This window comes from Labrus mixtus, chromosome 17 (assembly GCF_963584025.1).
Source record: "Labrus mixtus chromosome 17, fLabMix1.1, whole genome shotgun sequence".
Classification (NCBI taxonomy): Eukaryota; Metazoa; Chordata; class Actinopteri; order Labriformes; family Labridae; genus Labrus; species Labrus mixtus.
The window spans coordinates 20876357-20888457 of record NC_083628.1 but is presented as its reverse complement, the minus strand read 5'-3'; the positions used below and the strand labels follow the sequence as shown (position 1 = coordinate 20888457).

At 41.0% G+C, this 12101-nt stretch overlaps 2 protein-coding genes across 2 annotated transcripts; both read right to left on the bottom strand.

The window, feature by feature from the left end:
* Positions 1-205: 205 nt before the first annotated feature.
* brcc3 (BRCA1/BRCA2-containing complex, subunit 3) lies at positions 206-2051 on the bottom strand. The gene has a single exon (XM_061061761.1). It carries the CDS (start codon positions 1945-1947, stop codon positions 1165-1167), a length of 783 nt encoding a protein of 260 aa, XP_060917744.1. The 5' UTR covers positions 1948-2051; the 3' UTR covers positions 206-1164.
* A 919-nt stretch (positions 2052-2970) lies between these two features.
* On the bottom strand, positions 2971-5647 carry LOC132992347 (tripartite motif-containing protein 16-like). The gene has a single exon (XM_061061595.1). The coding sequence runs from the start codon at positions 5187-5189 to the stop codon at positions 3510-3512; it is 1680 nt and encodes a 559-aa protein (XP_060917578.1). The 5' UTR covers positions 5190-5647; the 3' UTR covers positions 2971-3509.
* Positions 5648-12101: the final 6454 nt, after the last annotated feature.

Below are 12101 nucleotides of genomic sequence, written 5' to 3'. Positions count from 1 at the left end.
CACAAACCAGTAAATCCCTACAGAGCCCCATGTTGAAGCTTTACGGCTTCATTAAACATGTACAATATGGAGAAAATATGGCTTTGGTATTTAGTGCTATTTCCCATTCATGTCACCTGCATGACTCACCAGTTTATATTACAGTGAGGTCGTTAAACAGTATTCAGGGTGTAGATGCTCTGAGTTACAGGTGGGTGGGTTCGTAGTGTTTCAGGTCACAGTTTAATGTCTGTAAAAAAACTTCAGGCTTTTTCTTTCACTAGAAAGAAAACGAAGAAAGCGGAGACTCAAAAGTTCATTATTAAAATGAAAGACTTTCAGGAGAAACAAAACAGGTGTCAACAGAGATTGGCACATAAAACATGTAATAAAAGGTGGAGATCTAAGCCAAGGGGGACACCTGCTGGTAAAACAGAGACATGACATATGCCCCCATGGGACAGAGTGCACTCTGATCAATCAACACCACACACACTTCAGAATGCATCCTAAACTTCACGGGAATTTGTTAAACTACAGATATCAGAATTTGGCAAAGTTGAACCTTTACTGAATTAGTAACTTCTGATTCTTAAGTTACAGGAGTGTCAGAGTTGTTCTTGCTTTTCTATTTGACAAAATGAACCTCAATTCTCAAACCACAAAAAAAGGCCTGGTCTCATAATAAGAAAAAAAAACAATGAAGATTTGACACGTTAGTATCTAAATCTGGAAGTATTGATCAGAGAAGAGTAATGGAACTACAGAGTTGACCAGGCTGTTTTTGGTTAAACTTGAGGGAACAACGCTGTAATTATAACTACATGAATAAACAGATACATTATCTGGAACCATGCAGTTAATAGACCAAATGCTTTATTGAGAAAATAATTGGCAGATTCATAGCCAGAAGTGAATCCCTTGTCTTCACACAGCACAGCTGTACAAAACCTTAGTCCAAATATATTAAATCCAGCTAAAGTAGGCCTATCATGTCTATAAGGACATATTTAATCAAGAATATGGTTTTATAATATACAATAATATATCGTATCACCTACTGATACTGAATATTTTGGAGAGTTTCAGGTAAAAAGAGTTTTACAATCGACACAGAGGGTCCTTTAATTCTGTCCACCAACATAGAAAGATGAAAAAGGGGGTCTGGTGCTCCCTCCTCCGGGCTCACATAGCAGCCAGCTCCTGCAGCAGCCTCTCCTTCTCCCGCTGCAGCTCCACGATGCTCTGCTTGTTCTGCTCCTGCCGGTCCTCCAGCCACTGCAGCAGCGGCCCGCTCACCGCAGACATCTGGCTGCACAGGTTCTTGGTGAACACTGAGCCGTTGTGGATCTTTGTAACGGGGTCCAGGTGGGCCAGGCTGTGGATCTTGCGGTAGGTGTCCTGCTCCTCCTGGCACAGGATCCGGGGCAGCTCCACGGCAGACTCCAGGCACACTTTACCGATGGCTTCACGAGGCACGACGTGGATCGGGATCTCCACGCGCTCGTACTCGGAGCCTTTCTGCGCCTGCACGGACTGGAAGCAGGTGTAGAGCACGCGACCAGTTTTGGTGTTTTTATCCTCGATGAAGCAGGAGAAGATAAGGCCCACGAAGCACTGGTCCAGCATCTGGTACATGGCCTGGGTCCTGACGTCGACGTGGGACGGCCACACGGTGATGTGCGGATGGGAGTGGTACCAGCCCACCACCCGCATCGGTCTGCCGGTGATGTCTGCCAGCCGCTCCGCCTCCGTTGAAGCCGCCGACAGCTGCTCGGGGGAGATCTCCACCCGGTCCTTCCTCTTGTCCGAGCGGCGGAGGATGATGACCGAGTAGATGTGGACGATGCGGGTCACCTCCACCTCTCCGATACACAAACCCATCACCTCTTCTTTCTCTGTGCTCAGAGCGTGATTCATACACACCAGGAAGGCGTCGGACTCCAGGTGAACGGCACTCACCGCCATGTTGCTCTAAAACTTCACTTTTAAACTCGATCTGTGAGAGGACGAAAACATAAACACAGGAGCGGCGCTTCACTTCCGCGTTCTGAGTGCCGCACCAAAACATTCCGTGGTGCTGTAGACCGGCTTTTTCACCGACGAAAGGTTCCGCTTCACGCTTTCGTCAGAGAAGGTTCAAAAACCGAAATGGAATAATCACTATACTTTATAAATGTACAGTAAATATATACAGTATATATATATTATGAAACAAAACAAAAAAAGTAACTGTATAATATATGAAAAGACTATCTTTGTATCACACCACAATTAATTTATCGGATAGAAAATCCCGGTTATGAATATTTAATGAGGCTAACTAATGTTAAAAATGTTAATTAGCGATTGATTTATTGCATTTATAAACTGTTATTTCATATCGCAAAATAATAAATCATAAAAGAGCAAAGAAACAACTGCTAGTACAGAATAAATCATCAATTCAAACTACAAATTCATATTTAATAAAACATAATAGAACAATAATATTTAATTTAGCACTTTTAAGTATTAAAAGCTGTGCTATAATGAAGTCTAAGAAAGAAATATAATTCATTAAAATGTAACCCATCGTGCCATTTTCTTTAATTGCTTGAAATGTCTTCAATTTAGATTATTTAAATGTATACATTCTCGTCATCAAATATTAACCCGACTACAATAATTCTTTTGAGGCAGTGGATTCATTATATACAAATAAAACTCCTATAAATAGCTTAATAATAATAATAATAATAATAATATTAATAATGATTGTATGTTATATCTACAGATGACAGATCAGACACAGTGTTAGATAAATATATCGGAATAAGAATGCAGGGTAGTAGAAACCTGAAGTAAATACAGTGCTACCTTTCATGTAAAATGCTCACCATTAAATCCTCAAGTAAACTGCAACAATTAAACTCACAAGTTTCCTGCTGCTGATTCATTTTAAATGTCAGTCTTTTTTATTCACAATGCAGTCGACAGGAAACAACATGGTGAAGGGAGATTAATATGAAGTTTATTTGAAAAAAGATTTGATAGAGAAATGTACACAATAATCCTTACTTTAAAACACAACCACAGACATGTACCTTCATTAAACACTAAAGTGCAAATATTCAAATGAAATTGGAAAAATACTCTTACAGATTCAAATCATTTAAATCAGATGTAAACAACCTGTGCTTTTCCCACTTTTACTTCAGCACACATGAAGCATCAGCACCTCTAACTTCACCAGAGTCCCTTTTTTAACACGTGTGTCTGTACTCCTACATGAGTTATAAATTGGAATAGATCAAATGCATGTTTTTCCTTCATAATATACTGGAATCAAGCATAACGTATGCCACATTTCATTTGCAAAAATTATAGAGAAAGAGCGAAGAAAATGATGCTATATCGTATCAAAAAGAATTACCTGTTCTTAAATCGAATGCAAATTTAATCCAATGTACCAAATCACAATTAGCAACCTGAATGTTTGTAAAGCTTCTCCAGGCTCACTGCCTCACTGACTGCTTCTTCATGTCTATTCACCCCATCTTACAGAGCTCAGCAGCAGATTCTTTACTGTCTGTAGCAAAAACTCCAAGTCCCTGATGGAGCGGCTGAGTGAACATGGTCTGGACCCTGTGGAGCAGAGTCATGTTTTCAGAGATGTTGTAGAAGCACAGAACACCTGCACTGTGATCCAGGTACACTCCTATTCTGGAAGACTGAGGGCCTGAGATAAAGGTGCTGGTGCTGTTGTGTCTGAATTGATAACTGTTGTTGAAACACTCTAGCGCCCATGACTTGTCATCGTTTCCAAATCCACTTTCATATCCCGTTCTGCTGATGTCCTTGTACGTCACTGCAACCGAAACCTCAAACCTGCTTCTCTCCACCTCCCAGTAGTGGCGTCCGCTCAGACTCTCTCTGCTCACCGCCTGAAACATGTCAGTAAATCTGTCGGGATGACTGGAATACGCCTGTTTCTCACTGGTTACTGTTGCTTTTCTGTCTCCTTCAGACACTAACAGCCGTGTGTTTGCTGTGTCTGGATCCAGTGTGGTTTCGCAAGAGAACTGTAATAACTCAGCTCTGCTTTTCGGCTCTGGTTGTGGCAGCAAAACATCCGCTGGCGGTCTCGCTGCCTGTGAGATCTTGGTCCATGAGGTGCTCAGAACGCCCTGTAGTTGATCTCTGACCTCTGACACGACGGTCATCGCATCCTCAAAGTACTGCAGAGGGCAGATGTTGATGCTGGACGAGTCTGTAGATTTACTGAGACATGACAGTGAAGGGTAATTCTGTAGAAAGCGGGTGTGATCCTCTGTGTGTGTGAGCCGCTCCAGTTCGGTGTCTTTCCGCCTCAGTTCCATGAGCTCCGCCTCAAGCTTCTCCTTCAGCTCTTTGGCCAAACTCACTTCAGCTTTCTGCCGAGCTCTAATCTCCTGCCTCACCTCAGAGCTTCTATTCTTCACAAGACGCACCAGCTGAGTGAAGATCTTGTCGCTGTACTTCACAGCTGTATCAGCAGAGAGGTTGAGCGCCTCCAGTCTCTCCTGAAGCACGGTCACATCTTTCTCTCTGCTCGAGATTCTCAGCTGGATCCTTTGCCGATTTGTTCCCAGCTCTCCCTGCCTCTCAGTCCGTTCTGTTAGGGCTAAGACTGTGTTGTGATCTTTATGTTCGGCCATAGAACAGAGAATACAGATACACTGATTATCACTGCGGCAGAAAATCTTCTTAACTTCACCATGAAGAGTACAGATGTTCTCCTGCAGCTTCTTGGAGGGATCGACCAGCTTGTGTTTGTCAAAGGCCAGGGACTCATAGTGAGGCTGGAGGTGTTGCTCACAATAAGAGACCAGACACTGTAGACAGGACTTTAGAGCCTTCAGTTTTCTCCCGGTGCAGAAATCACAGGCCACATCTTCAGATCCAGCATAGCAGTCATCAGTGGAAACAGCTTGAAGTCCAGTCTTCTTCATTTCCTCCACTAAATCTGCCAACATGGTGTTTTTCACCAGGACAGGCCTCGGCGAGACGCTCTTCCGACACTGAGGGCAGCTGTAAACATTCTTCTGCTCCTCTTCATCCCAGTGGCTCTTGATGCAGATCATGCAGTAGCTGTGCCCACAGGGAATAGTCACCGGATCCTTCAGAAGATCCAAACAAACCGAGCAACAAAGTTTTTTCGGATCCATCAGGTTTTGCTGCTGCGCCATTTACCCCTCGAAAAAAAACAGACGGCCACTATGAAATAGTTTCACTTACTCATTCACATGAAAAGTGGGAAGTGTTCCAGGCCAAAGTTTAGTTCCCTTGTGCTCATGTCTGCTTGCAGATCTGCAGCGAATGAGGCCTCGCTTTTTCAACACGTTGCAGCTATCTGTAAACTGGTAGATCTGTGGAGAGGGCAGGAAGCAGGAAATATCTTGACCGCATGGGACAGGCTGTGACGGGGACCGGCTGTGTTGGAAAGCAGGAAGAGGAGGGAGGGGTTATAATGCTCTCATTCATTCCAGGAGGAGGAGGAGCAGCTCGAGAGAGAGAGGAAGTGTGTGCTTGTAGTCTGTTTACAAGACGAAGTGTACAGTATGTAACCGGACAAGGTCAACATAAAGCACTTCTCTGCTTATACTACAGAGGTCACACTAACGCAAACTAGATTTTAAGTTACATCAAAGGTTGCTTTTTCTTTTAATATTTCAGTGATCAGTTATTTATTTGTTACAATATAAAACCATACAAACAGAAGAAACCACAACAATCCCACAGTATATCAGAAAGTTCAGAAGGGGACTTCAACCCAAAACTGAGTCATTATTTGCAAAACAGCTGATTGCTCCTTTGGTCAGGAGGATAAGGAATGATAAGGAAGAGTTTGCACAGAATACATACACAACCTGGCAGCAGAGCTTATGACTCATCATACAGATAGGTTTCATTTTGCAATGAACTGAACAGCTTCCTGCTGAAAAATGTGGTATCATTTGCAGGACTAATGTGATGTCTTTTATCAATCAATCCATCAATCAACCCATCAATCTTTATTTAACTGTATTTATAATGTGTATATTTGGTTTAGTATTTGTATATTTGTATATTTTCTATTAGGCGTCTACAGGCTTGCTCCAACAGTATTTTGTTGTACTTGTACAGTGACAATAAAGATATCTTATAGCGCCAATTCAAAGCAAATGTTATCTCAAGACACTTTACAAAGGAGCAGGTGAAAGACCTTACTCTTTGTTTTATTTTCTACCATGACTCAGCATTAATCCATCATGAGCACTAAGCAACATTCAGCAAAGTTACAGAGGTAATGAAAAACTTCCTTTAAGAGGCAGAAACCTCGAGCAGAACCAGACTCATGATGAACAGACATCTGATGAACTGTTTTAGGCTGGGAAAGAAGGATAGAGACAAACAGAGCATCAACAACAATGAATAAGATAGATTTATAGTTACAATATCATTAATAATGGTAAAAGTATGTGAAGTATTAGCAGTAACAGCTAAGTGTTATAACAGACTGATCAGTCTTATATTAATTTAAGTAAATGTAATGATGATGAAACAAGGAGAACTAATTATGTTGATTAAATATTGTTTTTACCGTAGATGCAGCTAAATCTGTGCAATACAAAGACACATTTCCCCAAGAGACAATAAAGTGTTTCATGTCACATCACACCGCACGGCATGGCTCGGCACAGCACCGCACCGCACTGCATGGGGCTGTACCTTAATTTTGTTTGAGTCATTTTATATCTAGAATCGTTTGAACAGCTCTACAGACTGGAGAGTCTCTTCTCCAGCAGTTGATCTCACACTGACACACACGTTTCTTCTGCCTTGGTCCCTTGAGATGACTAATTTAACTGGTGCCATCTAAACTGTGAAGAAGTGAGATATCAGATGTTTAGACTATGGCTGAATGGTAGGGTTCACTGATAGGGAAGAAGTTAAAAATAAAATGTGGTCAAATAAAGTGAAAGATGAATCTGTGCTAAAGGAAGGAGCCACATTTATCATCTACTTATGTGAAATGTTTCATTAAAGCTCAATCCCCACTCCACCTCCTGTCAATCATCCAGTGCTGGTTTGTAGCTGTATAGATGTGAGCGGGGACATTAAGCAGCCCAATGAATGTTTTCATTTGATTGAAACCTTCAAGGAGTTTTGTGAACTGAGGTCACGACTGAGTTATGTGCTGCAAGCAGGGCTGTGCTATGAGGAGGAGGAGGTTTCTAAAACTGACAGGGATTTGATTTTCCACCACAGTGTGGAGATAGCAGACCAGTCACTACAAGAAAAACAACACAGCTTAAAGGTGAGAGCCTTCATGTAGCCTCAGCCACCCTGGTTCAAATGAGTGATGTTAGGATGTTTGTTTGCTCATGCAGATTTTGAGAGATTAGCATTATTTTTTGTGTTTTGCATAAAGACAGCGGTAAACAGGATTTGTAAAGCAGCATGTAAATCATGCAGCACGTGAAGGCAGCATCATGTGGAAGGCTATACAAGGAGCTTTCTGTTTGTTCAGCATGTCCAAGAAATTCAGTTTCAGCAAGAGATATGAGTTTCTATAAAACAAAATCCAGCTCCAGGTAGATTAAGTATGTGTTAATTAAAAAGGCAAAGGTTTCAAGAATGCAGACTCAGGCTATTAATCAGAAGCACTAATTCACTTTTATTCCAGTGAATAGCTTAGCCGTACACTTATTGAACTACTTTCTAATCAGGGATGATGGCTCTGCAGCCCATAACACTCATTTCTTTACATTTCTGCAGGTCTTTGTCCCAACTGAAAGATATTATAGAGACTGAAATATCTCCTCCATGTAATGACTGTTAAACTAAAATTCAGGACTTTTAAAAACTGGATGCTACCTTCATGGATCCTGACAGAAGGTGTTCTTATGTTGTGATTTCAACAATGAATGTTCAATGTACAAGAAGAGTACAATGAATGTACAATAATTTGTACACTATTATATAGTGTGGTGTGTCTTTGCATTTCTAGACTCTTCTCATTTCAACTTATTGGGTTTAAACATTTCTTCTCGGGTTGAGTACCTCTCTTGTTTAGACTGTAAATAATAATGGATGAAGCCTGAGTGACGTCAGCCATCTGTTCCTGCAGGGGGCTCCAGAGTCTCATCAGCAGCAGCCTCCATGATGGAAATCCTGTCTCAGTCTAACTTTCAGTCAACCTAATGACAGGCTGAGAGCTGGAGCTGAGGCGGGTTTCTAAGCCTCCTGACAAACCGTTACATCGCACTCGCATGTCAATCATGCCAGCTACGTGCTTAACCATGGATCGATCTTTCATAAAAAATTTAAACGGATGAGTAATCAAAAAATTCAGCCCACCTTCAGTTTGGACATCTTCGTCGAGACAAGAGCCAATTAGATCAATTTACTTTTTTGTACCAGGCTGTAAACATGTTAATTTCTGCTGCAAAAACATCTTTTTTGAATGTGGTGTGTATGTGACTTCTGGGGCTTTTGGAGCCGGCCTCAAGCGGACACTTGATGAACTGCAGGATTTTGCACGTTAGCATTTGTTTCGTTTTTCAGCCCCAGAGGTTGCTGCTTGATTTTGAATTAAAGTTTCTGTGAGGAACTTTTAGTTTGCGTCCAGTTTGGCGCCCCCCTGTGGACCGATCAAAGCATCTTGTTTCCGTGCAAGTCCTGTCCTGTACATGTGCAATGCATTCCTGTTGAAAAATCTCATTCTGCTTCCTTTTAACAGTCAATATTTCACTGACTGTGAATCCTTGCTGTGTAAAAGTGTACGGCTGTTCTTTAGGCTGACGTGACTCAATTCATCTGACACCAACCCCACTGCAGTGTTAATGAGAATACAAAATGACTTACAGAAATGACCAGTCTTCTTGCTGATGATCTGGTTTGATTTTTATTGAGGTCATAAAGAAGCATCAGTATTGATTTCAGTGTTTAATTTAAAAACTCCTCACAGGAGCTTTTTTCACATGATGTGACAGTTTTCTATGTTTCCTGTATAATTGGACCAGGGAACCATGACACGCTGAATCCACTCTCAGGTATCCATGGCAACCAAGCTTTACATCAACGCATGCATGATCAAATGTGAATTCACTCGAGCATATATGCCTACAACGTACACACAAACACCAAAACACACACATGATTGCAAACAACCACACATGCACAACACATGCTTTTACACTATTTATAATCATTTTGTGTGTGTGTGTGTGTGTGTGTGTGTGTGTGTGTGTATGCGCGCACTTTGGCAACACACATGTTTTCAGAGACTGGTGGTATCCATGACCACTGAGATGCAGTCAGTAAAATCAAGATTCAGGGAGGTCAACCAAAGCCATGAAAGTAGGTGGCTTAATAATTAAAATGATAAAGAATGTGAGCCAGAAAACATCTTAAACCCAGTTCATTGGATAAGACTTTACAGAAATTGATCTGGAGAACAGATTTTCTTAACCAGAAAAAAGTCAGCATTGTTAACACGGTCAATACAAACTGAACACAACAACTGGTGATACCTTGACTTGAATGAGTCTTCTTCAAGTAATATTGGGATTGTTTGCATCCTTTTGATTTTTGGGGGATTTTTGTCCTATTTTGTTGTTTTTCAGTGAAGACACCCATTGCTCCAGTCACGCTCCAATATCCTACTGATCAGTACCATAATAGCCATTTGTTGCCACGGCAACCAAAACAGCATTGCCAACTTTGAAAGACCCAGACTCTGTACCTCCAAGCTCCAGGTAGTGACAACTCTGATAGTACCTACTCTACCACATGGCCCCTCTTGGCCCCCTCAACCAAGCTGCAACTATTTCTGGTGCCAACCTTACACATAATAAATACATTATATAATTTAAATGTTGCTAAATGACTTTCTGTTTGAGAAAATATTGAATTACTAGATCCACTCAGCACTCATGAGCACACTTTGTGAATCCACAGTGTGTCATTTCCTTCTACTGCATGTTGATAACTCTTTGCTTTGAGAAAGAAAACGTTGTCCTTCATTTAACAACATTTAGTTCCTCTTCTTTTCTTGTAAAAACCTCAAAATGTCAGCGTTAGAATGGTTTGTGTTTCCACCTGTTGAATATTTAGGCCAAAGTCAATGAAGAAGTAAACCGGAGGTGCTAGGACCCTGCGGGTTCACGTTCTGATGTCAAATTGGATGAAAGAGAATCCATACACGCTCGATGCTGCCTTCACGTGCTGCAGGAGTTATCAGACTCCTATCTTCTATATTCTTTTCTTCTTATTTTGGTGAAGTGTGGATTTAAAATATTGAAAATATTAAAGTTGAAGTATTTTCTAGAAATGACCTCCCCTGACTGAATCTTTCATATTACTTTAAATTAAATGCAACAGTAATATGTAACATGGTTGATTTAATCTTCATTATTTTGCTGTAGGCTTTATTATGCATGATGCAATGTATTCTTTAAAAAATATCCAAAGTATTTTCTTAATTCATTTTTTTTATTTGTCTTTTAAGTCAAGTTAAACATACACATTTTGTTGGTGCGGTTGGTCTGGGGTTAGGTCGCGCTCCATATACGGAGGTGTTGTCCTCCAAGCGGGCGGCCCGGGATCAAGTCCGACCTGTGGCTCTTTTCCTGCATGTCATTCCCCACTCTGTTCTGATTTCTTACTCTACATCACTGACACTGTCCTGTTCAAATACAGGCTAAAAGGCCCCCTAAAAACTCACTACAGAACATGTGCTTATAGACACACTGGCTTGATTTATGCTAACCTTATTAAAAAGTTATCTTATGAATTTGTTTAAAGGTTATGATAGCATTAAAACTACATCCATCCATTATTTATACCGCTTTTCCTGTTCGGGGTCGAACCCAGCTGACATTGGGCGAGAGGCGGGGTTACACCCTGGACTGTTCACCAATCAATGCATTAAACTACAGCTTATGAAAAATGAAAAAAAAATACTCATGATACTTCCCATCTCCAAAACATGTTTCAGTTCAATAAATGAATTTGTTGTTTACCTTTCCTGTGGAGGTGGGTGGGAGTAACTGAGCATGTGCAGTTTTACCGATTTGATCTGAGCATGTTTCTGATTGGAGGAACGAGACTTACTGACCTGACTGGTTATTAAAAAACAATATGTAGCATGAGTTCGACACTTCACCAGCTTTGTTCTTTGGTGCCAGAAGTGACCATGTGTGGGCGATGGGTTCATGTCAATATGGGCAATCACAGGTAAACAAGCTCTAAAGTCCGGAAGCCTAATATGGGCAAACATCCATTTTTTTTTTTTACAACCAGTTAATTGCAGTTGTTTTCTCGTGATCTGGACTTATTTATCTCGTTATCTTGGGATAACAATGCTGGTTTTTCAGTGAGTAGCGGCAGTAGATAACAAGTAGCTTACCTTTAAAGATTTCTGGAATGGCTGAAATTAACTAGGAAAACCAACGTTGTTATCCTGAGATAACAATATAAGTTGAGAACTCAAGAAGGCAATTCAAATGTAATTGTCATCACGGAAAACAGAGTTTAATAGAATGTATGAATATGTCTGTTTAGGGCTTCTGTATATATAAAGAGTACACTACTTATGCTCTATTTTTACTCTTCATTTACAAAATGAACATCATGCTGCCTTGACAACGCCTCGAAACAATCGCAACAAGTGAGACTTTAAACTGATTTAGAAAATGTTCACCCAGGTAATAAGTCAAATGAGAAGTAAGATCTATAGAAGACTACGGAAGTCTTTCTGCAGCCCAGGAATCCGGCCCAATGCTGGCCATTGGAAAGAATTCAGGTTTCAGGTTCAACAGCATTGACTTGATTTGTAAAACTTCCTAACTCCACATCTCATACAGCTGAAGTGATCCCCTGGCTCCCCTGCATGAGCGGTTCTAGGCAGGGGCCAACGGGGGCCAGTGCCCCTGTAACACTGAGCTTAGCCCCCCCTGTGGCCACCCCCCCAAAAGGAAGAGCCCCTCTCATAACACATACATAGTATTTGACTCAACAACCGGACTCACAATATATTGAATACTGTTACTGAAACAAATATAAATCATGGTATTAAATGATGTGTGTTATTATTTGGCATGATATATATTTTT

Excerpts from the sequence above, each read along its gene's own strand:
- brcc3 (XM_061061761.1), bottom strand. The coding sequence starts at position 1,947 with ATGGCGGTGAGTGCCGTTCACCTGGAGTCCGACGCCTTCCTGGTGTGT.
- LOC132992347 (XM_061061595.1), bottom strand. The coding sequence starts at position 5,189 with ATGGCGCAGCAGCAAAACCTGATGGATCCGAAAAAACTTTGTTGCTCG.